At 47.6% G+C, this 27,042-nt stretch overlaps 3 protein-coding genes and 1 non-coding gene across 22 annotated transcripts in view; 2 read left to right on the plus strand and 2 right to left on the minus strand.

Moving 5' to 3' along the window:
* PPIP5K1 (diphosphoinositol pentakisphosphate kinase 1) overlaps window positions 1–5,091 on the minus strand; it is a 58,060-nt gene extending 52,969 nt beyond the window's left edge. For 5 of the 18 annotated variants that reach the window (XM_064365984.1, XM_012442162.3, XM_012442158.3 and 2 more), the window contains exons 1-2: window positions 3,230–4,608; window positions 2,509–2,595 (exon numbers count right to left, since the gene is read on the minus strand). The gene's annotated coding sequence lies outside the window, so the exon portion shown is untranslated. Of the gene's footprint in view, window positions 1–2,508; window positions 2,596–3,229; window positions 4,612–4,764; window positions 4,988–5,054 lie in introns of those variants that run through there. The other 13 variants (XM_012442163.3, XM_012442160.3, XM_064365979.1 and 10 more) reach the window with 11 other exon arrangements.
* A 2,643-nt stretch (window positions 5,092–7,734) lies between these two features.
* LOC105709981 (creatine kinase U-type, mitochondrial) lies at window positions 7,735–14,248 on the plus strand. The gene is made up of 10 exons (XM_012442155.2): window positions 7,735–8,158; window positions 8,920–9,243; window positions 9,849–10,047; window positions 10,251–10,346; window positions 10,735–10,956; window positions 11,101–11,186; window positions 11,302–11,425; window positions 13,074–13,208; window positions 13,671–13,796; window positions 14,004–14,248. The coding sequence occupies exons 2-10, from the start codon at window positions 9,095–9,097 to the stop codon at window positions 14,118–14,120; spliced, it is 1,254 nt and encodes a 417-aa protein (XP_012297578.1). The 5' UTR covers window positions 7,735–8,158; window positions 8,920–9,094; the 3' UTR covers window positions 14,121–14,248.
* Window positions 11,872–27,042, minus strand: part of STRC (stereocilin) — a 35,309-nt gene continuing 20,138 nt past the window's right edge. Inside the window, exons 12-30 of one of the 2 annotated variants that reach the window (XM_012442150.3) lie at window positions 26,608–26,790; window positions 26,266–26,304; window positions 25,920–26,087; window positions 25,717–25,782; window positions 25,185–25,310; window positions 24,462–24,520; window positions 23,270–23,393; window positions 23,053–23,165; window positions 20,351–20,486; window positions 19,429–19,625; window positions 19,140–19,230; window positions 18,775–18,931; window positions 18,022–18,191; window positions 16,189–16,344; window positions 15,674–15,816; window positions 15,336–15,484; window positions 15,009–15,106; window positions 14,773–14,920; window positions 11,872–14,607 (exon numbers count right to left, since the gene is read on the minus strand). In XM_012442150.3, the coding sequence (XP_012297573.2) occupies window positions 14,519–14,607; window positions 14,773–14,920; window positions 15,009–15,106; window positions 15,336–15,484; window positions 15,674–15,816; window positions 16,189–16,344; window positions 18,022–18,191; window positions 18,775–18,931; window positions 19,140–19,230; window positions 19,429–19,625; window positions 20,351–20,486; window positions 23,053–23,165; window positions 23,270–23,393; window positions 24,462–24,520; window positions 25,185–25,310; window positions 25,717–25,782; window positions 25,920–26,087; window positions 26,266–26,304; window positions 26,608–26,790 (2,412 nt within the window). In that variant the 3' untranslated portion in view covers window positions 11,872–14,518. Of the gene's footprint in view, window positions 14,608–14,772; window positions 14,921–15,008; window positions 15,107–15,335; window positions 15,485–15,673; window positions 15,817–16,188; window positions 16,345–18,021; window positions 18,192–18,774; window positions 18,932–19,139; window positions 19,231–19,428; window positions 19,626–20,350; window positions 20,487–23,052; window positions 23,166–23,269; window positions 23,394–24,461; window positions 24,521–25,184; window positions 25,314–25,716; window positions 25,783–25,919; window positions 26,088–26,265; window positions 26,305–26,607; window positions 26,791–27,042 lie in introns of both variants that reach the window. The other variant, XM_021673125.2, reaches the window with a different exon arrangement.
* On the plus strand, window positions 17,634–17,740 carry LOC135270453 (U6 spliceosomal RNA). The gene has a single exon (XR_010338632.1). It is a non-coding gene; the product is annotated as a U6 spliceosomal RNA (small nuclear RNA).

Genomic DNA, 27,042 nt, shown 5'->3' on the forward strand with positions numbered 1-27,042 from the left:
ATTTATTGAGGCCACCCTACATTATATCAGAACATCAAGGCCAGGTGCACTGGCTTAAACCTATAATCCCAACACTTAGGGAGGCTGAGGAGGGTGGATCACTTGAGTCCAGGAGTTCGAGACCACGCTGGGCAACATGTTGAAACCATGTTTCTACAGAAAAAAGACCCACAAAAATTAGCCAAGCATGGTGGTGCATGCCTATAGTCCCAGCTACTTGGGAGGCTGAGGCAGGAGAATCATCATTTAAGCCCGGGATGCAGAGGTTGCAGTGAGCTGAGATCATGCCATTGCACTCCAGCCTGAGTGACAGTGAGATCCTCTCCCAAACAAACAAAAACAAAACAAAACAAAAACAAACACTCTCTCTATCCTTCATCCATTCCATCTTTTTTTTTTTTTTTTTTTTTTGGAGACGGAGTTGCGCTCTTGTTACCCAGGCTGGAGTGCAATGGTACAATCTCGGCTCACTGCAACCTCCGCCTCCTGGGTTCAGGCAATTCTCCTGCCTCAGTCTCCTGAGTAGCTGGGATTACAGGCACGCGCCACCCTGCCCAGCTAATTTTTTGTAGTAGAGACGGGGTTTCACCATGTTGACCAGGAGGGTCTCGATCTCTTGACCTCGTGATCCACCTGCCTCGGCCTCCCAAAGTGCTGGTATTACAGGCGTGAGCCACCACGCCCGGTCCCCATCCATTCCCTCTTAAAAGACAGTTGTCCAGTCAGATGTTGTGGTTCATGCCTGTAATCCCAGCACTTTGGGAGACTAAGGCAGGAGGATCACTTGAGCTTAGGAGTTTGAGACCAGCCAGGGCAACATAAGAAGATCCCATCACTACAAAAAAATTTTTAAGGCTGGGCACAATGAATCATGCTTGTTATCTCAGCACTTTGGGAGGCTGAAACAGGATGACTGCTTGAGCTCAAGAGTTTGAGACCAGCCTGGTCAATATAGGGAGATCCTGCCTTTACAAAAGCTTTTTCTTAAATTAGCCAGACATGGTGGCATGTGCCTGTGGTCTGAGCTACTTGGGAGGATAACCTGGGAGGATTGTTTAAGCCCAAGAGGTCAAGGCTGCAGTGAGCCATGATTGTACCACTGCACTCCAGCCTGCGTGACAGAAAAAAATCCTGTTTCAAAAGAAAAAAAAAGTTTTTTTAAATTAGCCAGGCATAGTGAGTGGTACTTGCCTGTGGTCCCAGCTACTCAATAGCTGAGGTGAGAGGACGGTTTAAGCCCAAGAGGTCAAGGCTGCAGTAAGCCGTGATTGTGTCACTGCACTCCAGCCTGGGTGACAGAGCAAGACCCTGCCTCAAAAAATAAATTATAATAATGATAACAATAATAATAAAAGACAGATGCAGAAGTTCAGAAAATCCATTCAGGGAAAGGGGTCTAGTGTGGTTGGGAGGTTGAGGATACAGGCATCCATACAGCAGTCTCCAACCTATTCTCTTTATTTATTTTTATTATCATTATTTTTGAAATGGAGTTTCACTCTTGTTTCCCGGCTAGAGTGCGATGGCGCAATCTCGGCTTACTGCAACCTCCGCCTCATGGGGTCAAGTGATTCTCCTGCCTCAGCTTTCCAAAGGTCTAGATGGTATTACAGGCATGCACCACAACGCCTGGCCAATTTTTTGTATTTTTAGTAGAGACGGGGTTTCACCATGTTGGTCAGGCTGGTCTTGAACTCCTGACCTCGTGATCCACCCGCCTTGGGCTCCCAAAATGCTGGGATTACAGGCGTGAGCCACTGCACCTGGCCTTCTCCAACCCATCCTCAAACTGAAATTTCAATGTTCTCTCTAGTTGTCCCCTGGTGCTATAGAACCAGTGCTGGTCTAGGCCAAGGTCCCTCATACCAGGAGCTACAGTTAAAAAAAAAAAAAAATCCTGCCTAAAACTGTACCAGTAAGAATATCTTAAGACTTTAACTTGAACCAGCAGTTCCACTTCTAAGTACAAACAACTAACTGAGAACCAACCAGCTGTGATTTTGTTGTACAGGGGACATTTGGCAGGAGACATTTTTGGTTGCCACAACTGAAATGATATTGGTGTCTAGTGAGTAGAGGCCCGGGATACTGCTAAACATTCTAAAATGCATAAGGTATCTCCTCACAACCAAGAACTATCCAGCCTTAAATCTCAGTAGTGTTGAGGTAGAGAATCCCTGCTGTAGAGAAATTCTCCTACATAAGAAGACTTTTGTAAGGAAGTTCTCAATCTCTCTATTGGTAATGTGAAAACAGTTCAGAGGTTACAAGTAGAATCGATACATACAATGTAGCATATAGAAATGACAGACTAATAGCAATGTAAAAATAAAAACTATATGTAATAAATGTACAGTTTCCAAATACAAATTGCAGAAATATACCTGCAGTACAATTCTATTTGTATAAATACAAATATTACATATTGTTTGTGACTGCATATATAATTAGTAGAAGTATAAAAACAGGGACTGGAAAGAAAGACATCAAATTCATGATAGTGGTTACCTTTGAGGAGAAGGGAGAATGGAACTGAGGATTCAAACAGTACTTCACAACTTTATCTATAATGTTTATTTCAATTGTGAAAAACATCTGAAGCAAATACACAAAAGGTTAACATTTGTTAATATGAATTGTAAGGATATGAATATCTGTTATTATTTTCCAAAAATAATTGAGTCACACATCAGCAATTTTCCACGGTCTCCAAAAGTTCTCAGAAACACTGACCAATGACTCTAATGAAAGTCACAAACTCCTTAAGTAAATGAACTTGTCTTACAGAAATAATGTTTTATATATGTAGTCTTATAGATTCTGAAAACAGTCTTGAATAATTATTTTCTCTATTTTGGTTTTAAACTCCTTCATTATAACTAGGGTTTGCAATTTTGACTAAAAAGTTCTAGCTGCCCATCAGGCGCGGTGGCTCATGCCTGTAATCCCAGCACTTTGGGAGGCTGAGGTGGGCGGATCCTTTGAGGTCAAGAGTTAGAGACCAGCCTGCCCAACATGGCGAAAACCCATCTCTACTAAAAATACAAAAAATTAGCTGGGCATGGTGGCGTGTGCCTGTAGTCGCAGCTACTCAGGAGGCTGAGGCTGGAGAATCACTTGAACACATGGGGAGGTTGCAGTGAGCCAAGATCGCGCCACTGCACTCCAGCCTGGGCGACAAGAGTGAAAACCCCATCCCCCCACCAAAAAAAAGAAAGTTCTACCTGACCTTTATATACCTTGACCTTTCCAGTCTTCATCATATGCTGTCTTTACTTCTCAACTGCCATGGGGGTGCAACATTCTCCTTAGACTTAACATTTCCATTGTGCACTCATACACACACTCTTCCCCCTGATAAAAAGGCTATTTTTAAATTCCTTTTCAGTGACCTGACCCAATTTCCCTGACTTGGGACATTCCCAAGGTCTCTGTATAGTTTAAGCAACTAGAATTTTGTTGCATTCTTTATCCTTGCTCTGAACCAGGGACTTTCTCTCAAGTCTAAGATTACTAACCCTTTGCCCTTTCTTCCATTAAGTCCTTCCCAGTTTTCTACTGAATTTACAGTAATGTTCTTGAAATTCTATTGCAACTACATATGGGGCATGGTAAGTAATTGAATAGGGATTAGACTGTTTACAAATATGTGGCTGAAGAGAGACGAAAGGTCTAAATTCACAGTTAACAAAGCCAAAATAGCAGCCGGACAGAAATAGCCATGAAATAAGCCAGGATTTATTTAGATGCACCTCTGGGAGAAGCTGGGCTTTAATGTGGTGTTCCCAGAGCCACCTCCCTGTTTTCTATGCTCTGCTCCCCATCCTCCCCCACAAACTTTGTTACAAAAGAACAGAAAACTTCAGTGTCTACACTGGGCTAAAGGGCAGTCTTACTCTGACATTAATCAATATGAATGGAAGGAAAGAAGCAAGGAGATAGGCAAGTAAGGTAAGGAGGGAGGGGCAGGCAGGCACTTTTCTCAGGAACATCTATATTAAATCAGATCTGGAGAAGGGTTAGAAGGCAGGGTAAACAGTGTAACTTCTTTATCCCTTAGAATTTAGGGCTGCTTGCATAATTATCTAATTTCCTAAATCACTATGCACTTGACGGTGGGCTCCATCGGTGGTGAAGGGCAAACATTAATACAAATACCAAGCAGGAATACATCCAACACAGAAAAACTACTCAATCCACCAACACTACTTTCTGCCCACCTTGTAGAGTGGATGCCCCCCTTTCTTCTTAATGCAATTTTTAATTCGTTAGACACACTCCTCATTCCAACTCTGATCAACTGTGCTCCTCTCCCTGTTCTCAGTATCAGCTGCCTCATACCGCCTTCTTTCCCCAACTTGCTACAACGACTCTGGTCCCAATACTGACTGCTGCCTTCCCACCCCGCACCCTCATCATTGGTCAACTAATTCCATTAATCCAATTAATCCTCCCACTCAAGGATTCCCCAGTATTAAAGTCCTTCACGCCCGGACACGAGTCACCATACTTGGTAACATCTTTATACTGACCCCTCAGTGACCCCCACAATGACTGCCTGCCATCCATTCTTTCCTCACGCCACCCCTTTCTGGAGGCTGCCTTCTCTCCGCCGCAACCCATTCCTCAAGCTACCCCTACCCCCGGATTCCAGCCCCACTCCTCCTGGCGCAGATCCCCTCCACCTTGATCCTCTCCGCTGTACGACTCCGCTCCTCCATCCTCCCGCAGGACCCCCTCTTCCTCACGCAGACCCCCACACACCTATCTTCTCTCTCACCGACCCCCTCCTCGGTCCTCTCCTCGCACTGCTCCGGGTCACGAATACAGCCCTCCCATCCCGACTCCACTAGCCTTTGCCCGCCCCCGCCTTCGCCGCCTCACTCTCCCTGCGCTGACACTGAGGCCCCTCCGCTGGGCCTCTTCCCAAAGTCGAGCCCACCCGGAACGAACCCCAGCCCTGGGAACCCACCAAGCCCACTCTACCGCGCCCACCCACTCCGATACCGCCCCCAGCCCCAACCACTCCCCCACCGCCCCCGGCCCTCACTCACCCGCCTCCCTCCGCTCGCGCAGCCGAACCTGCCGGCAGCGACACCTGACAGCCGCCCAATCAAAGCGCGACTTCTTTGCGGTGCCACCAATCAACGGAGGGCGCGCACCGGCAACAGAGTCAGGCTGCGTTGGCCGGCGCTTCTGCGCGGAGGAGCGTGACCCCTAGTGGCTCTAGGAGGAAATGCAACCTGGTGCTCCCTTTTTTTGATTTCTTACTGCGTCGCCAAAGTCCAGATGCTTGGTCTAGACAGAGACGTTCCACGAGGCGACGGGGTGGGTGGGAAGCCCGATGCTGAAGAAGAGCAAGAGGCAGATTTTGTGCCATTGCTGCTCCTTCAGGGCAAAACCAGGTCTTCCGTTTGTCTTATAATGTCTTATATGTACAGATCCAATAAATAAAGGTTGAAAATGTTAAGAGATGTAAAGAGGGGTAGTGTGATAGGGAGACTGGAGACAAAAACAGAGACAAGGAGAGAAGCAGATCAGAAAGTTAAGAGAAGGAACAGAGAGGCATTTACAGAGACAAGAAAATGGATGGACATGGAACTCTAGACAAATTGATTCCTATTTTCGCAGCCTGCTTTTTCTCTACCCTCCAGACAAAGCTGGATTTGAATCCTGGCCTTACCTTTGATAGCTGTGCAGCCTTCAGTGAGTCAGTTAACTTCTCTGAGCATTTATTTTTCTCATCCATAAAACTGGGATTAAAAACTTAATTAAGGCCAGTTGCAGTGGCTCATGCCTGTAATCCCAGCACTTTAGGAGCTCGAGGCAGGCAGACTGCTTGAGTGCAGGAGTTCAAGACCAGCCTGGGCAACATGATGAAACCCTGTCTTTACAAGAAATGCAAAAACTAGCCAGGCATGATGGCAAATACCTGTGGTCCCAGCTATTCATGAGGCTGAGGTAGGAGGATCACTTGAGCCTGGGAGACGGAGGTTGCAGTGAGCCAAGATAACCTCACTACACTCCAGTCTGGGTGACAGAGCAAGACCCTGTCTCAAACAACAAGAACAACACACCTAACTTAAAGGGTGCTTATAATACGAAAGCATTAAGTATTGAATATGTTTGTATTGCTCTTATTATTATCCTTGCATCTTCACTTGGTGATCAAGACAGTCATTCCCTGGTTCTTCTCTGCAACATTAGGAGTCTTGACACTTTTCCAGTCGTGCCTCATTGTACTGACCCCCACCTCCCGCCCCGCCACGGCATTTTGAATGGACATAGAGGTGATTCTAAGAGCTGAAATAGATGATTCTAAGGGGAATAGATGCCTCCCTAGTTCATGCTTAGGCTAATACCCCCTCTACCACTCTAGCCCTTCAAACTAGCTAGTATAGCATCTTCCAGGTATTTAACTTATCTTACTATCCCCCTGAAAATGTAGACTTTGTCCCTCATAATCCACTGGAACAATCCAATTTAACTCAATGAAATAATACATATGAAAGTTTCTTGTAATTGTAAAGTGCTTTAAAAATATTAAATACTGGCCAAGTGCAGTGGCTCATGCCTGTAATCCCAGCACTTTGGGAGGCCGAGGTAGGTGGTTCACAAGGTCAGGAGATCAAGACCATCTTAGCCAAAATGGTGAAACCCCATCTCTACTAAAAATACAAAAAATTAGCCAGGCGTGGTGGTGCATGCCTGTAGTCCCAGCTCCTCAGGAGGCTGAAGCAGGGGAATTGCTTGAACCCAGGAGGTAGAGGTTGCAGCGAACCAAGATTGCGCCACTGTACTCCACCCTGGTGACAGAGCAAGACTCCATCTCAAAAAAAAAAAAAAATTAAATATCATTGACAATAGTTCTTGTTAAATAAATAACATACCATATATCAATGCCATATATTGATTACTTCCATATGCTGTAGAATACGTTTTTTTAATGAGTATTAATATATGCCTGTCAAAGGCACATAAGGGATAAGAAAAGTGCACAAGTACATGTATTTTCCCTGTGGAATTATTGAATTATTGTTCAAATTTGGGCAGCTACTCTCTAAACTTGGGTAATTTCTCTACTTCTCTGGCTGTCTTATTTCTCCTTCTGTAATTATCTCTTCCCACTCCCTACCTCCTTAATCTTAGTAACCACCCTCTCAATCAAATAGCAACCTTACTGCTCTGGAAGATTATCTCCCTATTTACCTGGATAAATACATGCTATTCTAAGAAATTATATTTATTTACTCATGGCTATTTTTTAACCTAGTTAAAGAGGCCTCACAACACAGGTAACATTTTCCACACTGCGGAAACATAACTCTGTTCTCTAATAATTGATGTCTTTCCAGGAGAAGAAGAGATGGACCCAAGAGAGAAGTGGACACTTCTAAGAATACCCACAAATGAAGAAGGTAGTAAAAAGGACACAAAGGAGGCCTAGAAGGAATGAAGGGAACGAGAGTAGTATGGGAAATACTTGATGTGAAGGGAATTATCTTTCCCAAATACTCTCTCTTAAGATTTCCAAGTATCTTACTGTCTTGTGGGTACACCAGGATAGCAGAGGGAAGGGACTAACGCCACCATGCTACTCCACCTTAACTGATCCTCCACACTGAAGCCCCCTCATCTCTGTTTCAACTATAGCATTCATTCTCCTTGCTACCAGGACAAAGGTCGAGTCATACCTGGAGCTGGGAAACAAAGCCCTCTCAAATCTGAATATGCGTTTTATGAGGAGAGAGAGCAGGAGAGGGGACCACGAGAGAGGCAGAGACTCTCTCTGATGACCTCATGCCCTTGTACACCACTCGCTTTTACACTCTGGATTAAACAGCATTAGGGAGCCAAGAGAGGAAACACATGTGATGTCTGGAGACCTGTGCCTGCCTGTTCCAGTCCACACCCAGTCATCTCACCACACCCTTCACCTCACTTTCTCACGTTCTCCTCCAGCCCAGGAACTAGGAACTCCGGAGAGAGAAGTGAAGGGAGAAGAGGAAGAGGAAACTAACAATTCTTTGTCCAACCACAGCCCCACACCCAGCACAACCAACAGGTGGGCAAGCTTGCCAAGAATACGCAGAGGACGTTCTGCGAGCAGCAAACAGGTCTCAGCCTGGAAAAGACGCAGAGAAGTAAAAGATCAAAGGTGAGGTAGGGGACGGGGAGGAAAGTGGGAGAGACAAAAGGAAAAAAAAGTGGGGATCATGAGAAGTAGAGGCAGGAAATAACAGGGCTTCAGACTTGGACGCAGAGTGGAGGTGGAGGACACAGCACAGATGGCCTAAGAGTTAATATTTCCCTGGTTCCTCCCTGGGAGTCCTTTCTCAACCTTGTAAGGAGCGCACAGGGGTGACAAGGAAGCACCTTGGTCTTCTTCCTGGTTCTAAGGAAAAGGTGACCTTGAACCAGTGGGTGTCTTTCCCAGTGCCTGCCTCTAACCCTGTGCTTTCTCCATATCCTCCTCTGCTATCTGTGTTTATTCCGCGGTTTCCCCGCGGCTGCCCCGGGAGATGGGAGAGGTGGCTGAGGCAGGCCAGAAGCAGAGAAGTTGGGCAATGTCACCCTTGCACCCACAGGGTAGAAGGATCGGGTTTCGGCTTAAACCGAGGGGTTTAGGGGAAGGGTGTTGGGGTTTAGCTAGTCCACGTGGGTGCTGTCCTCTACTTGGTGCTGAAATCTGGGCGACCTCATCCTGGGGGGCTTACATCCCCGGTTTTAGGCGCGCGCGTCTCAGGCCCAGCTAATTACCTGGCGGGTGCTGCCCACCCCTGCCCCCACGCACCTAGCGCGGTGGCGGGCGGGAAGGCGGGGCCTAGGGGAGCCCCACCCCTGGAGACTGCGGCTGGGACTTCCCTCGCCTCCTCCAGCCTGCCCGCCTGCCACTAGCTCATTGCGCCTCTCCTGCAGTCTGATCGGTACCGGCTCCTATTCTGGCTCCAACCTCCACTCCGACCCCCATCTCGGCTGCAGCCTCGGACCTAGGTCCGGCCCTCAGTCTATCCGCTTGCATCCTCCCTCCCTGTTCTGGATCCTGTCTTGCGCCAGCGCCTACTCCAGGATCCCGTAGCCAGACCCTCAAGCCATGGCTGGTCCCTTCTCCCGTCTGCTGTCCGCCCGCCCTGGACTCAGGCTCCTGGCTTTGGCCGGAGCGGGGTCTCTAGCCGCTGGGTTTCTGCTCCGACCGGAACCTGTACGAGCGGCTAGTGAACGACGGAGGCTGTATCCCCCGAGGTAACAGTGCCTGAGGCGCGGGAGGGGGCGGGGGCAGGTGGTGATGGGAATGAAGGTGCGGGTAGAAATGAGAATCCGGGCAACAGAGAAGGGCTATAATCACGAAGGCCCTGGAGCTGGAGGGCTGTACAGTCTGCAGACCTCAGTGGGGTGGGGGTGGGGGCCAAAACCATAAAGCAAGAACATTCCTGGGGACCTGTCAAGACCAGCTCTGGCCCTGCGAGTTCTAGCTGAACTCGCTGCCCAAATCCCTAATTGTAAAGCCAGGAACTATCCTTTTCGCTCCCCTCCATCTCCTTCCCTCATTTCCTCAATTCCTCTCCTTAGTCGTTCCCCTCCTCCATCCCTAGTATTGTGTGTCATGGGAGGAAAGAACTGAGCAGATCTGGAGAAACTGAGCTGGCTAGCCAGAGGCAACTAGAACTATTAGGAAAGAATAGACTCTGAAAGTACCTAAAGAGATTACCAAGGTTTAGCCTCTTTCTAATTCCCCCTCCTCCCATGGAGCGAAGCCAGCCATGGCCAAGTGGACAGCTCCCAGGTAACTGCACTAGGTCTAGGCCGCTGTGCCCTCCCTCCATGGTTACTGGGTACCCCCTCCCTAGCGCTGAGTACCCAGACCTCCGAAAGCACAACAACTGCATGGCCAGTCACCTGACCCCAGCAGTCTATGCACGGCTCTGCGACAAGACCACACCCACTGGTTGGACGCTAGATCAGTGTATCCAGACTGGCGTGGACAACCCTGGCCACCCCTTCATCAAGACTGTGGGCATGGTGGCTGGAGATGAGGAGACCTATGAGGTAGGGGGTCCCCAGAGTCTCCCTGGTGATCCAACTCATCTTCCCAGTAATCCCAGCTCCTTCCCCCTAAAGATCTCTCAGTTTCCCCCAAGACTCAGAGCCATCCATACTTAAGTTTTCTGACCCAGTGAAATCAATGCACAATTGAAGCCTGGGGAGGGATTTCCTCTCCTTAACCATCTCTACCTCTTAACTCCCCTTAGGTATTTGCTGACCTCTTTGACCCTGTGATCCAAGAGCGACACAATGGATATGACCCCCGGACAATGAAGCACACCACTGATCTGGATGCCAGTAAGGTGTGTTTAACATTCCACTTTTGATTTGCATTGCCTGTGTACAACACTCTGTATCTCCAATCCCTTCACCTTATTTCCTGACTCATGGTCATTATACTGCTGAGCTTTTAATCTTAATGTAAGGAAAGAATCCTATCTTAAGGAGCAGCATATATGGAGATGAAAGGATAGATAAGAATGACCATGGCCCCAAGATGGGCAGTTTGGGGAAGGGTCTGCAAGGCCCCCTTCAATTGGAGTGTTTTCCCAATGAGCCTCTTCTTCCAATGCACACAGGAAGAATACACGAAGAGTCCTCTAATCCCTAAGGAAGGTCTCCTTTCCCAGGGGCCCTCAGTTCCCACCCACTGTGTTTCTGTGACTTATATTCATTTCTCTTATTTCCCAGATCCGTTCTGGCTACTTTGATGAGAGGTATGTATTATCCTCGAGAGTGAGAACTGGCCGAAGCATCCGAGGACTCAGTCTGCCTCCAGCTTGCACTCGAGCAGAGCGACGAGAGGTGGAACGTGTTGTAGTGGAAGCACTGAGTGGCCTGAAGGGTGACCTGGCTGGACGTTACTATAGGCTCAGTGAGATGACAGAGGCGGAACAGCAGCAGCTTATTGATGTGAGGGCCTTAAGAGGGAGCTGGGTTGGGGGAGCAGATGGAGAAAAGAGCCAGAGGGGAGGCTGAGCCAGATGAGACATGGGCTCTGAGAGGTCCAGGGGCTGCGATTAAGATTCTTAACCCAAGTTCCTTTACTCTTCCCAGGACCATTTTCTGTTTGATAAGCCTGTGTCCCCATTGCTGACTGCCGCAGGAATGGCTCGAGACTGGCCAGATGCTCGTGGAATTTGGTATGAGGCTGCTTCTTACCTCTTTTGTCTTCACGCCCTCGTAAATGCTTTTTTCCCCTCTGTCTCTCCCAATTCTTTCCTTGCCTCTTGATCACTGTCCTTCTCTGGCCCTCAGGCACAACAATGAGAAGAGCTTCCTGATCTGGGTGAATGAGGAGGATCATACACGGGTCATCTCCATGGAGAAGGGCGGCAACATGAAAAGAGTGTTTGAAAGATTCTGCCAAGGCCTCAAAGAGGTTGGAGAAGAGTGTGTAGGGTTACTAGGTGGGAGGACATAAGAAAAACTGAAGAGTAGCATAAATAGATTATGTAATTTATAAACCAATCCAGGACATGTCTGATAGTAAAAAGCGTTGCCATTAATCACTCTAGGACTAAAAGAATAAACCAGCTGGGACTATACTGGGAAAACCAGGACATGTGGTCACCCTAAGATTAGGAAGAGAGAAATAGTATCAGGAACCTTAGGACATGAATAAGGCAGTTGCCAGATAATGCAAAGAAGGAATAACTGAGAAGGTAGATCGGTGCCTGGGATGTGTGGTGTGGGATGGTGAGGTGTGCAGATAAGGAGATGATTTGAGCTTAGATTGATGTTGGTGGGGAGAGGTTGCTGTGTTTATGACTCTATTATAACTACCCAGTTCTGACCCAAGGTAGGCCTTGTCTCTGGATTCTAACATTCTTGCTGAAGTATCATGTCTAGGCTTTAAGCTGAGAGTTGGGAGGGAGATTGGGGAAGGTGGAGGATAGAATGGTTTGAGTTCTAGAATATGTGGTTGTAGATGAGAAGTTGAACTTAATCCTCAATCCTACATAGATTGGTTCTCCATATTGAAGTCTACATTAGAAAACCCCATAAACCCAATTCTTACTGTGTGTTCTCATACATACAGTTCTATTTTAGACTTGCAAAGAAAAAAGAGCTCCTCTTTTAGATTCTGAGCAGTTTCTACTATTTCTGGCAAGTAAGAGATAACATATTCTCACTATGAGTGGGTAGGGAAGTAACTTTAAATTATATGCCTCAGTTTCCTCATCTGTAAAATTGGGATAATGAGATTTTCTACATTTTAGGTTGTTGTGGGGATTAAATGAAATACAGGTAAAGTACTTGGTCCACAGTAAGTGCTTAATAAGTGTTAAAGTGTTAGCTACATTATTTTTCTGGATGGAAGGGTTTCCCCATGTTCAGCATGTAAGATATTCCCCTATGCCATGGTTCTTTCTGAACTATAAACAGGATCCCTTTACTCATGTTGGGTAGTGGTCTTTGTGACCAGTAGTCTGGTAGATCCCTTGTCTCTTCAAGTCTAATAGTCACCTTCATGACTACATGGTTAAGTGAAGCAAAACGCCTTCCCCTGCCCTCCATTCCTATGAATCTGGCTTTTCTGCTGTGTTTTCGTCTTCTCTGCTTTCACACATTTGTTCCTTTCACAGCTAACAGAAGGTTCTCTTACCTCTTCCTAACAAAGCTTACACCTTCATTTTCTGCCTGAAAGGACTCTTCCAAGCTCTAGACTCATTAGCAAAGCAAAGATAATCAATGCATGTATAACTCATTGAATAATCAATCCTTTCTCAGTTCAGTTTACCACCTCTGTTCATTTTCCTGGATCATCCTTAATACACCACTCCCTCGAGTTTTTCTTCCACATATTTTCACAATCTCATTATTATTCACATCATAATTTTGCATCACACATGCATGATAATAATAACAAACCATTTTCACTGAAGAAAAAGAGCATTGTCATTCATTCACAGCCAAGTTTCTGTCCTAGACATATTTCTAGTGTTCTTGTGTGTCTAGCTAAGGGAGAGTCCAGGGTTGATGAAAATATCCCTGATTTTTCATTAACAAAACCTTTGTGGACTCAGGTGGAGCGACTTATCCAAGAACGTGGCTGGGAGTTCATGTGGAATGAGCGTTTGGGATACATCTTGACCTGTCCATCTAACCTGGGCACTGGACTTCGGGCAGGAGTGCACATCAAACTGCCCCTGCTAAGCAAAGTAAAGGAGTTGTGGGGTTACAGAGGGGTGTGAGTAAGGAAGGGTGGGTTGTGGATGGAGAGGGAGTGGACCCTTTGGAAAGGCTAAAGGGTCAGGAGACTGGCTGGGCACAGTGGCTCATGCCTGCAATCCCAGCACTTGGGAGGCCAAGGCAGGCATATTACTTGAGCCCAGGAGTTCAAGACCAGCCTGGCAACCTGATGAAACCCCATTTCTACTACAAATACAAAAATTAGCCAGGTGTGGTGGAGGCTGAGGTGAGAGGATCACTTAAGTCTAAGCCTGGGAAGTCAAGGCTGCAGTGAGCTGTGACCACTCCTAGCCTGGGTGACAGAAAGAAACCCTGTCTTTAAAAAAAAGGAAAAAGGTCAGGAGACAGCTCCGAGCAGGTTTAGGGCTCTTTCAGGTAGGACTAGTCTCTGCCACTATTGACCCTGCTCTCAATCCCTATCTCCTCTCTAGGATAGCCGCTTCCCAAAGATCCTGGAGAACCTAAGACTCCAAAAGCGTGGTACTGGAGGAGTGGACACCGCTGCCACAGGCGGTGTCTTCGACATTTCTAATTTGGACCGACTAGGCAAATCAGAGGTGAGATCCTAAGGGATTAGGGTGAGGAGCAGTATAAGTCTGTGGGGGCTGAAACATGGCAGTGAGTAAGCCTCAGGAATGTTAACAGAATCTGAAATGAAATTCAGGTTGAGTGGGGAGGCAATTGGAAACAAGCAGGCGAGTCAGTCAGTGCTAAAGAAAAACTCAGATTGTAGAAAGCAGATATCAAGGATTAGTGTCCTTCAGGTGGAGCTGGTGCAACTGGTCATTGATGGAATAAACTATTTGATTGACTGTGAACGGCGTCTGGAGAGAGGCCAGGATATCCGCATCCCTGCACCTCTCATCCACACCAAGCATTAACTCCCCATCGCCAGCTGATGCTCAGGATTCCCAGGAGTTCTGCTTATTCTAATGAGAGCTCATTCTACTTTGCTCCGGACCTGCCCCCGCATCCCCTGCCTCCATCCTAGTAAAGACTCCTTGCTACACTGCAGTTGTCTGTGTTATTTCTAATGGTGGGGTGAGGAGGGAGCAGCCTTCAGGAAATGAAAAGAGGCAGTGGGATTATTTATGATGGAAAGAGACTCCAGTTATGGCATGCCAGGAACACTGATTCTCAGGTGGGTGGAAAGCATTAACATTTTACCCATATTCCTCATCAGCTTCTGAGAATAATCAGGATGCACTTCTGTTTGCACTTTTTTCTTTATGACTTAAGATTTCTCTCCCCACAGTCTCCTTCTACTCTATAGACAGGTTTATAGCAGGTGGCCAAGGAAGCTGATTGTCAATACCAGGGACCAGGAAGGTTGTGACCAGTCCCAGAGGCCCCAGGCTGTACTTCGACCTATAATAGACAGAGAATGGAAGTAATATCACAACTCTGCTCTCCAGGAGCATTGATACTTGGAAATTAGCTCTCTGCCTGTAGACTCCTTCACTCCAGGGATCTCCCTGGGGTCTGATTCTGGGTCAGGAGATGGAGGGTCAAACTGTGCAGCTGGGAACTCACCTTGCTGTTCTGGGATCTCCTTCCCCTCATGCTGGGCCCATGCAACTGCTCGTCGCTGCTCAGGACTCAGAAAGGCCATTTGCTCAGGAGTGACAGCCACAGCCTGAGCACTGGTGAGACTAGACAGTTGGGTGGGACTAAACACCACCTGGGGGCAGGGGTAGGAATCAGTGCATGCACATAGTCCCTGTTGGGCCCTGGCTCTCCTGTGGTCATCCCAGTCCATTAATACTTACAGCAAATTTAGGAGGAGGGATGACAGAAATGGCAAGAGGAGTAAGACCCTGGATCTGTCCCCGCAGCAGTGCTGAAAGAGCCAGGTCTGGGATCCCAGCTGTTGAAGCAAGTAGCATCCAAACATTGTCTTAGACTGACCTTCCTTCTCTTCAAACCTATAGACCTCTCTAACTACTCCCAAAATGCCCTACCGCAGACCTTCCCCAGTATGTCTCTAGCCCCTTACCTAAATACCTTCTCAGGCCCCCACCTAAGAATTGCGGGGCAGTTTTCCATTCAGTCCACCCATGGTATAGAAACCAAACCAACTTGTACCAGCTTCCCACCTGCTATTGTGCCAATTTCAGTGAAGATCTCAGGTCCCCAGTTACTGATTGGGCCAAAGCCACCAGGCAGTACAAGGAGGTGGGCCAGAACCTCCAGTTGTTCCTCAGAGCACTGAAGATGCAGGGTGCCCAGGAAGAGAGCTGCTTGGCTGTAGAAGAGTGGGAAGGAAGGAAGAAGAATTCAGCTTCAGCAAAAGGTGCTGTGTTCATGAGACAAAGGAAGAGATGGCTTCAAATGAGTTCCCTTCCTCCATGGGACCACACCTTCATGACTCTTCTTTCCCCAGTAAGTCCACCTTTACCTCAATACCACCACCCTCAGCCCCTTCACAAGTGACCTAAACTCCCAACTGCTGATGTGCTGTAGCTCCTCTGGCCGCAGTCCACAGAGCGTATAACCCAGTGCTGTCAGATGAATGAAGTCCAGGTGGCTCACATGCCGACCACTCTGCCGTAGGAAACTGGAGACCACAACCCGGAGCTGGGGTGGGGGTTAGGGGTAGAGGGAAAGGAGAAAAGTATAGAGAATTAATGGACAGCGAAGTGATTAGGGAAGTGATAGGTGTTGTTGGGTTATATCCCGTTACTATTAAGACCTAAAGTGCCATGGGGAAGGTTGAGGATTCAAAAAAGAAAAGGATAGAAAAAGAGGCAGGAGACAGTACTATGTGTCCAGGACCTCAGAGTGAATAAATCAGAGTCCTGAAGGTCACTAGCATGGGGTATTAAGAAAAGATAGAAAGAATGACCAGGTAGGGTCACAGGGAAAAATTCCTTGGGCTTCAGATGATCTAGAGGGCTGGGTCTGTGGGATGGGTGTTTGGGAAATGGTAGGGAGGATGAAAGGTATTACCTGGGTGGAGCTCCAACCATCTAACTGCCCCAGGGTGCTCAGCACTCCCCAGTCCACTAGAATCAGCTCCTGTAGTTCCCGATCCCCTAGACCTATTAAGAGCCGACCCAGCTGCAGGATCTGCTCAGGACGAAATCCCCGGGGGGGACCCCACAACTAGGAGAAAGAGAGGAACAATGTGAGTGGAAAAGCAGTGGACTGGGAGTCAGAATGCTGGGTTTTAAGTCTTGCCTCTGCCCTTAGCTGTATAACTCCAGGCAAGTCACTTGCCTTTTCGTTAGTTTCCTCCCCTATAAAATGAGACAGTTGCCTTACAGTTCCTCTGACTAAGGTGTTTTGAAAGACATTAGAGTCAGTAGAAAAGAAGAACAAACTAACTTTAGTCCATGAGTTCTAAACTTTTATGTGCATCAGACACAGAGACACTTATTAAAATGCAGATGCCTAGGGACCGGCACTGTGGCTCACACCTGTAATCTTAGCACTTTGGGAGGCTGAGCTGGGAGGAATGCTTGAGCCCAGGAGTTCGAAACCATTCTGGGAAACATAGTGAAACCCCATCTCGACCAAAAATACAAAAATTAGTCAGGTGTGGTGGCATGCACCTGTAGTCCCAGCTACTTGAGAGGCTGAGGCAGGAGGATCGTTTGAACCCAGGACGTAGAGGTTGCAGAGATCACACCACTGCACTCTAGCCTGGGTGACAGAGAGTTTGTCTCCAAAAAAAAAAAAAAAGCAGATGTCTGGACTCTTTCTCCCAGAGACTGATTGACCGACTGACTGATTTATTTATTTTTTTTTTTGAGACAGGGTCTTGCTCTGACACCCAGGCTGGCATGCAGTGGTGTGATCTCAGCTCATTGCACCCTCCACCTCCCAGACTCAGGGGATTCTCCTACCCCAGCCTCTCAAGTAGCTGGAATTACAGGTGTGTGCCACCACACCCAGCTAATTTTTTTTCTGTTTTTAGTAGAGACAGGGTTTCGCCATGTTGCCCAGTCTGGTCTCAAACTCCTGGGCTTAAGCAATCCACGTGCCTCAGCCTCCCAAAGTGCTGGGATTACAGGCATGAGCCACTGCGCCTGGCTTCCCAGAGGTTTTTATTAAGTCAGTCTAGCATGGTAATCCAGCATCAGCATTAAAAACCTGTTCCCAGCCAGGCGCGGCGGCTCACGCCTGTAATCCCAGCACTTTGGGAGGCTGATCACAAGGTCAGCAGTTCGACACCAGCGTTACCAACATGGTGAAACCCTGTCTCTACTAAAAGTACAAAAAATTAGCTGGGTGTGGTGGTGCACGCCTGTAATCCCATATACTCAGGAGGCTGAGGCAGGAGAATCATTTGAACCCAGGAGGCAGAGGTTGCAGTGAGGCAGAGATTGAACCATTGCACTCCAGCCTGGGCGACAGAGTGAGACTCTGTCTTAAAAAAAAAAACCTGTTCCGTGCTTTCTTCAGCAGCACATATACAAAAAAGTTTGGAATGATAAAGAGATTAGCATGGCACCTGTGCAAGTATAACATGCAAATTCGTGAAGCATGCCATAATTTTTTTAAGAAAGAAAAAAGAAAATAAAGGAAAAAGTCGGTTCCCTTGATGATTGTGATACACACTAAAATTTGGTAATTACTGCTTTCGTCCCTCTATTCATTGTACTGGCTCTCTTTCCTCAAGATTTATCTCTCTTTACCTCCTACTTGTGACCCAAATCTTTTAACTCTTTTATCTCCTGCTTCCCCCACTTCTCATCCAACTCTTCATTCTCTTTGTGTCCCACATCACACCCAAACAACTTCCTCATGGCTGATCTCAGTTGGCTCTCCATCCCTAACCTGTTTTGCTTTGCCCATGGCTGCCCGCAGTTCCTCAGGCCCAAGTCCTGGGTCTCCTGCAAATAGTGTCAGGCAGTCCTCAAAGTCTGAGAGCTTCATCTCTGCAATCTGGGTGGCAGACCAGGCTGCTGGGAATGTCCCTCGTACATCTGCACAATTTGGCACAGGTTCTGAAGAGGGAAGGCAGGGCCAGGAGGTCAGTATAGCATTAAAATATGCCCAGAGAGATATTTGTACATGGAATGACCCTTCCAACCTTTGGAGGATGGAGCACCGGGGGAAGTAGGGATCAAGGGATTATTACAGGGTAAGATTTATAGGGCTTAGAAGATAATAGAACAAGAAGTGATTGGAGATGCCAAGTCCCTCGTTTTATAGATGGAAGACTAAGGATGTTGCCCAGACATTTAATGGCAGAGCTGAATTCAAACCCAGTTCTTTAGCCTCACAATGCCTCCTTCAGAGCTTCTAGGGATCTCCCCAGCAGAGAGCTCCACACTTAGCCAAGCTAGAGCTGAGAGACAAGAGAGCAGGAAAACGGGAGTTGTGGGCTAAAAGAAAATTTAATAGTTTACAAACTCCCAGAGCTATAGAATTCTAGAACTAGAAGAGACTTGAAGATCATCACTCTAACCTCTAACCTTGCTTTATAAATTAGAAAACCCAATCCCAGAGAAGAGCACATGTAGAACCCAGACTGTTTGATACTCCCTGTACATCCTACTGGACATATGAGTATTTGAGCAGTTTCACCTGGAAGATCCTCAGCAGCTGGTTGCACCACCCCTGCTACCAGGGCTGCTTTCTTGGCAGCAAGCTGTGGCCCCTTACACAGCTGTCCAAATCTGCTCTGCTCCCAGCTCTGCTGCTTTTCTAGAAGCCGCTCCAGGGTCTCTGGATCCAAGGCCTCCTGCGTGAGAAGATAGAAGGAGAGTGGGGAGATCTGGACAGGTCAGGGCCTACTGCTATAGCTATATTTACAAAGTCCTGTCTCTGTTTTGCAGTCTCCCCCCAGATCTAGGCTTCACATCCTTTGCCTTCTTTGGCCATAGGTCCCCATAACCAGCTCACTAGTCCCCTCTATGCATTTACTCTCTTCTCTTTTTCCTTCATCTCACCCTGGGGATCAAGGAAATTGCCTCAGTTGACAGAGTGAATAGTAGGCGCCCAGCTTGCTCTACTTCATCCTGGCTCCATAACTCTGGTTTCCTGGGGGACAGGAAAAAGATCAGGGGCTGGGGAGCTGAGGGAACTGTGAGGAAAAGAAAGGGGAAAGAGGACATGCTAGGATTTGGAACAGAGGGCTCCAAGGGACCTTAAGAATATGGAACAGACTGCCACTGATTATGGTGGTTGAGGGACTGGGTATACAATGAATTAGAATCTGAAGTTCTCAAAGGTCCATACCCAAGAACAGGCTCCTGCAATAGCAGCCATCCCAGCTCTGTGGCAAATGTCTCTCCTAGGCAGTAGCCTTGCAGCTGACTGAGATGGGACAGCAGGATCTGTAGGGGAATCCGTCGTGTGCTCTCTATCCCCAGGAATCCAACCAAAGGGCCTAAGGTCTCCAGCACTTCCCCTGAGACTGCAGTCTCCTTTGGAGCCTGGAGAGGAGCATCGGAACTTGGACAACGCATCTCTGACTCAGTGTACCAGACACATTGATCAAGACACCAAGCCCCTTGACCTTCCCTCCCTCCTGCTCTCAACTCAGCACCCTATGATGCTCACTGCCTTTGTTCACTTTCTTTCTTTTTTTTTTTTTTTGAGATGGAGTTTCGCTCTTGTTACCCAGGCTGGAGCGCAATGGCGCGATCTTGGCTCATCGCAACCTCTGCCTCCTGGGTTCAGGCAATTCTCCTGCCTCAGCCTCCTGAGTAGCTGGGATTACAGGCACGCGCCACCATGCCCAGTTAATTTTTTGTATTTTTAGTAGAGACGGGGTTTCACCATGTTGACCAGGATGGTCTCGATCTCTTGACCTTGTGATCCACTCGCCTCGGCCTCCCAAAGTGCTGGGATTACAGGCGTGAGCCAACGCGCCCGGCCTTGTTCACTTTCTTAAGCAATGAGCCCACATAGGAGCAGGCAGAAAGACTGAGAGGTGGACTCCAAGGGATTTCTTGGGCTCTAAGAGATATGGACAAGTAACATGAAACAGATCATCAAGGAACAGAATCCAGAGGCAAAAACAGGGCCTTGTAGAAAGGAACCTGTTTGGCAGCAAGAAAGCAAGAAGTAGAGGTTTGGGGGTCAGTCAGAGAGCATTGTCTGAAAAGCAAGAATTGCCCAGGGCAGCAAATCTCAGTCTGGTAGGGTGGACTCTTACCAGGTTTTGTAGTGCCCTCTCTGCCAGGGCTGCCTGGTGGAGTGGGGTCAGTGCCAACAGCTGCTCTGGAGCACTTTGCACCAGCTCCACCACCAACATAATAGATTCATTGGATAGTCTGTCCATTAGCTGGATTCTATTATAGCAATGTGACAACAACAGCATTCAGTTGGAACTGAACCAAGTTGAGAAGGGACCACAGAATACCACATTCCTCAGCTAAGATGTGACCCCAGACCAAACTTAGTGAAGCTGGACAGGACAAGAACTGATAGTAAATAACTCCACGCCCAATTCCCACCATCAAGCTTCAATGGAGGAGGAGAAAAAGGGAGTGACATATTTCTAGTCTTCCTAAAAAGAAATAACAAACACTCCTACCTAATCTAATGGACTCAAAAGCTCCAAATATTAAGTACTATTAACATTTCCCCATTTTATAGATTAAAAAACAGGTTCACAGAGATCAAAGGTAGGGTCTCTCACTCCCAATTCCAGTTTTTTCCCAAAGGGCCACCCTTCCTCTACTTGTGAGGAGACCCCTTCTTGTTTGCATAATGCTATGCAATTTACAAAGTTCTTTCAGGTGTTATCTCATTTGATCCTACAATAAGACCTGGCCTCACTCCATTACCCAGGCCGGAGCGCAGTGGTGCTGCGATCTCAGGTCACTACAACCTCTACCTCCCAGGTTCAAGTAATCCTCATGCCTCAGCCTCCCAAGTAGCTGGAATTACAGGCATGTGCCAACACACCCAGCTAATTTTTGTGTATTTAGTAGAGATGGCATTTTGCCATGCTGGCCAGGCCAGTCTTGAACCCCTGACCTCAGCGATCCACCCACTTTGTCCTCCCAAAGTACCAGGATTACAGGTGTGATCCACTGTGCCTGGACAAAATAGGTGTTTTCTTATCCCTCTTTCACTAATGAGGAACTCAAGTTTTCTGACGCATGGTCTAGGATGTTTTACTTCATCCGTGACCTTGGGATTCTAAATAGTCTCACAGAACCCACATATTTAAACAGATTTGAATAGCATTAAAAAAATAAAAACAGGCTTGGCGCAGTGACTCACAACTGTAATCCCAGCACTTTGGGAGGGTAAGCAGGTGGATCACAAGGTCAGGAGTTTGAGACCAGCCTGACCAACGTGGTGAAACCCCATCTCTACTAAAAATACAAAAATTAGCCAGGTGTGGTAGTACGTGCCTGTAATCCCAGCTACTCAGGAGGCTGAGGCAGGAGAATCGCTTGAACCCGGGAGGTGGAGGTTGCAGTGAGCTGAGATCATGCCATTGTACTCCAGCCTGGGTGACAAAGTGAAACTCCGTCTCATAAATAAATAAATACAAATACAAAAAACCCTTTTGCCCAGAAATCAGAAGTGATAGTCTATACCCTGCCTAGCATTGCCAATTCTGGAATTGGGCTAAGTCATACAAGAGCTAACGTCTGTGGAAAGCCCTATAAATATGTAAGAATGTTGGGAGGCCGAGGCGGGTGGATCACTTGAGGCCAGGAGTTCGAAACCAGCCTGGTCAACATGGTGAAACCTCGTCTCTGCAAAAAATACAAAAATTAGCCTGGCGTGGCGGTGCATACCTATAGTCTCAGCTACTTGGGAGACTGAGGCAGGAGAATTGCTTGAACCTGGAAGGCGGAGACTGCAGTGAGCAGAGATTACATCACTGCACTCCAGCCTGGGCAACAGAGTGAGACTCCGTCTCAAAAAAAAAGAGGCCAGAAGTAGTGGCTCATGCCTGTAATCCAAGCACTTTGGAGGCCAAGGTGGGCGGATCATCTGAGGTCGGGAGTTCAAGACCTGCCTGACCAACATGGTGAAACCCCGTCTTTACAAAAAAGAAAAGAAAAGAAAATAAGAATGAAGTCAACTGCTTTTACTCCATTTCATCTCCATATCTCCAGGAAGACTATAACACTAGCATTTTCCTACTCTGACTACAGTGCAGATGGCAATGGGGTCATGGTGGGGGTAAAACAAGAAAGGCAGCATATAAGTAAGATACTCATAAACTTCTAGTTCTCTGGGTTGGGAGGAGCCTTGGGTTCCTACAGCCTTCTCTTCTCACAACCTATATATGAATGTGCTCCACAACATTCCTGCCATGGGGCCATCTGGCCTAGGCTCGAACAGCTCCAATGACCAGGAACTCACTACCTTAGTTTTTCTTATACTATGTAAAAATCTGATCTCCATTAATTATTCTTAGTCTTGCCCAATGGGGCCACTCATAAATATGACAATCTAATTTCTACTTGATAGCCCCTCAGGTATTTCAAGGCATTTATCACGTTTTTAATATATTTTCTTTCTATCTATGCCTTTGAATGCACTGAGAACACAGGGCCCTGAGCAAACTACAATCCTTTGGGGCAGAATTGGAGCATTGCCTCCCTCACTTCAGACACTCTATCTCAATTAATGTGGGTTAGGTTATTGTAAGATTACTTGGCAGGCCTCAATACAGTGTTGCCACCCTCAGCTGCCCCATGCTGGCACCATGTTCTGGGAACCAGTCAATACACAGAGCAACTTTGAATAGAATCTTCTGCTTTGGACTATAAATGATGTCAGGGAACCAGACAGAAAAATCACCTCCTCTAGGACATTCCCTAAGGGTAGATCTTCACCCTAGATTGAGTTTTCTGAGGGGCCAATATCTCCAGCTATAGTACTTACGGTAAGTCCAGGAGTAGCTTGCTATCCAGCCCATTCAGTTCTGGCCCTAGAGTTGTCCATTCTGGTTCTGGCATTGCCATCCTCCGCTGTAGCTCTGCCCAGATACAGGCCCTCTGTAGGGAAGCAGGGTGAGGCCAGAGCAGAACGTAAGAGCTGGGTTCTATACCTAGGGTCCCAGCCTCCCTGCTCCCACTAATGTCCAAGCACCCCCTCTCACCAGGCTTCCTCGAACTCTAGTGTGCAATTGATAGATCATGTGCACCACTTCAAGGAAGTCTACCATTGAGTTGATCTGCTGCAGAAACTCACAGGACATGCCCCCTGCCATGGTGCCCAGAGCCCTGTGGGTATGTGAGTGGGTAGATGCTCATTCAACACATGCCACAGCCTGTCTGCTCCTTGATATCAGTACTCTCAACACAAGTACAGATCTTCATTTATGGCAATTTATGGTTTGAGCAATGTTTTAATATATCCTTATCAGCTTCCCATAACATCACTGCTGTTTATCAGAAAAGAAAATAATTTACAGATGTCAGGTGACATTCTCAACATTATTCTACTGGAAATGTGGTAAACTGAAACTAGAGCCATATCGTAGATTCTGAAGCCCTTGGGAGGTGGAGGTGGGCAGATCACCTGAGGTTAGGAGTTCAAGAACAGCCTGGACAAAATGGTGAACCCCCATCTCTACTAAAAATATAAAAATTAGCTGGGCATGGTAGCACATGCCTGTATTCCCAGTTACTCTGGATGCTGAGACAGGAGAATTCCTTGAACCTGGGAGGCGAAGGTTATAGTGAGCTGAAATCATGCCACTACTGCACTCCAGCCTGGGCAACAGAGCAAGACTCCATCTCAGAAAAAAAATAAATAAATAAAGATTCTAAAGCCCATGGTTCTTCTACTGTGGGTGTAAGTAAAGTGATACCTTCTTATTCCTGTTTATTCTTGCTTGGCCAGAAGTCACCCTGAAGTAAACTAATAGTAGCAAATGTCTACTGGGAGTTTACAATGGGCCAGGCACTGTGTTAAATATCTTATATGACTTACTTCATTTAATCTTCATAATAACTACCTATGAGGCTGGCGCCATTTTAATTCTCATTTAAAGAAGGGAAAACTGACACAGGAAGGTAAAATGACTTGCCCAAGAGTACAAGTAGGTGACAGGACTGGAACCTGCACCCAGGTTTTCTGAGTCCTTTGGTTCTAGTCAGGATAGGCATGGCACTGTGGGAGGACAGGAGGGCAAAGAAAGGAGCTAGGAGAATGTCCAAGAGGCAGGGACTATGCATCATTCATCCCTATATTCCCCCGTTCCATATCACATGGTGCCTGACACACAGTAAGCATTGAAAAAAAAATGTTGGTCAAATTCAGTTCACTGCTCAACACAAGTTACTCACTGTAGATTCCTAAGGGTCAGGTTGGTGGGTACTTGCATCTTCTTCCAGAGAAACTGTGCCTACAAGAGAAAGAAAGAGGAGCCACTTCACAGAAGAGACATTGTCCAAGGATACCCCCTAGAGTGGAGAGGCAGGAATGCTTTGGACCCAGTCCTGCCTCTTCACTCTGTGGGACCTACCAGCCTCCCACTCTCCCAGATGCCCACTCCTCTCTCAGAGAGAGTGAGAAAGAAATGAAAGAAAAGGGAAGGAGAAAGAAAAAGAAAAGCAAGTCACATTATAAGGGATACTAAGGGGCTAGGTGCAGTGGCCCAGGACTGTAATCCCAGCACTTTAGGAAGCCAAGGCAGGAGGATTGCTTGAGGCCAGGAGTTCAAGACCAATCTGGGCAACATGATACCTCAACATAGTGTCTCAATATAGTGTTCACATTTTTCTATTGTCTGTCTCTATAAAAATTTTAAAAATGAGCCAGGCATGGTGGTAACTGCCTGTAGTCCTAGCTATTCAGGAGGCTGAGGCAGGAAGATTGCCTGAGGTCAGGAGTTTGAGGTTACATTGAACTCTGATCATGCCACTGCACTCCAGCCTAGGCAACAGAGTGACTCTGTCTCAATCAATGAAGGATACTAAGGATAATCTGGCCAAATAGGGCTGAGGGATGGGTACACAAGATAGACTACATTGAGGGAGGGAGTTCTGAAATTAAGTGGGGAGAATCACCTGCTGCTCAGACCAGGGCAGCTCCCGGTAGCGTCTTCGGTTTGCCAGAAGAGCTGAGGAATCCAGTTGTAGCAGCTTTAATGGGAGCAGGGGAAGCAGGCAATCTGGCCAGATGGTAGAAATAGGCTGCTGGCAGCGATGGGTATAGCAGTGTAGTGAGAGAGTCCAGACTTAGCACTCAGAGAAAAGGAACCATGGGGGCGGAAAGGGACCAAAGCTAGGACAGAAGTGGAATGGCATTTGCCACTGTATCAATAAATGCCTAAGAACCTCACACTGCAGGCTGCTGTGGTCGAGTGCTGTTGCTAGTTAGGCACCAGATGAACAAAGTCCCTTAGCTTCTCTGAGCATTGGTCTTTTCATCTGATGGGTCATGATGTGGGTCATGCTGTCCTGCATCTGGAATTGCTAATGGGTAAAGAGCTAACCTGAACTCTCAGGGCCACCACAGGGTAGTGTGGGAGGCAGCACCAGCCATATGAAACTGCCCTGGAATGGAGAGAGGAGCTCAGTTGGGAGATCTCACACTTACCTGACCAGGGATGCACACAGCTGGACCAGCACCTGTTGTACCCATATTTTTAATGCCATCTTTCACCTGCATGAGAATTGCTTTTGTGTGTGTGTCAGTGGGGAGGTATGAAAGGCCTTCCCTGGCCACAGGGAAGATGTCTTCCTCCCAACCAGAAAGAGCCCATATCCCTGATTGTCTCATCCTCCTTGCTACTCTCATACCCGAAAGGTCTGCAGCAGTGCTGCGGTCTGGCAGGCTGAGAGACGTGACAGTTCTGGGGCCAGGCAGGAACAGGCCCCAACCAGGACTCTCCTAGGAATGGCCTGGAGTGTCTGGGGGCTGAGGCCTGGCAGCAGAAGGTGCAAGGAGCAGAGTTCCTCCAGGGATAGCTAAAGAGCAAGAGAGACAAGGCCTGAAGAAGGAGGGAAGGGTGGTGGGGAAGACAACAATCACAAGGCAGCAAGGCAGTAAGTATGAGGGGAGCGGAGAGGGAGGAGGGGTAGATGCAGGAGCCAGGGAAAAAAGGGGAGACCTCTGGTGGGAGGCTGAGAAGTTGCTGCTACTCACATCGTGCCTGGGGAGGAGGCGTCCAAGCAGCAGGGCAGCCTGCGTAGGGATGGGACCAAAAACAACAGCTCTCAGGACCCAGCAGCCAGGTCCTTAGGAGCCTTCCTAAAGCAAGCCCTCCAAAACTTCCCGCTCCCTCTTAACCATCCCCAGTAACCATCCTCAGTGACTCAGGTACCTTCTTGATCTGAGGAAGGGGAATGAAGGTGTCCTCCTGTGGACGGGTTACCTCTACTGTTCACCCAGGGAAAGGAGGGGCTGGTTTTTTCCCTGAATGTGATTCTCTTGACTGGGGCTCAAGCGGGGATGGAGGGTGAATGCCAGGGAGTAAGACAAGCAAACCTGAGCAGGTGTAACACTAGTTCCCTGCAGGACAGGAAGCATGGCTCTAAGCTGGGGTTCTGACAGCTCCTGCAGGAAGCGAAGGCCCAGCTGAGGGAAGAGAGGGGCCCAGACCCGCAGTTCCCGGGGGCTCAGGACTGCTCCTCCAGATGAGCGCAACACCCCCAGAAGTTCATATGCCACCTGTAACCAAAGAAGGTTTGGGACTGGAGAGAAAAGACAGATGAACTTTCTTCCTCTCTCAATTTCCCAGGGCCTGGGCTAGGTTTGGAACTAGGGACTGGACTGGAGTGGATTAGGTTCAAAGTGGCAAAGGGTATGTTTGGGGTGCCACAGACCAGACAGGGAAGGGCCAGAAAGAGGTGGTAACAGGTAAGAATGGCTGTGGAGTAAGGAATGGTGGTTGCAAAAGTGGAATGGGGGCTGGCACCGCTG

The sequence above is a fragment of the Aotus nancymaae genome, unplaced genomic scaffold, assembly GCF_030222135.1.
Source record: "Aotus nancymaae isolate 86718 unplaced genomic scaffold, 86718_ANA_hifiasm-v0.15.2.pri h1tg000062l, whole genome shotgun sequence".
NCBI lineage: Eukaryota > Metazoa > Chordata > Mammalia > Primates > Aotidae > Aotus > Aotus nancymaae.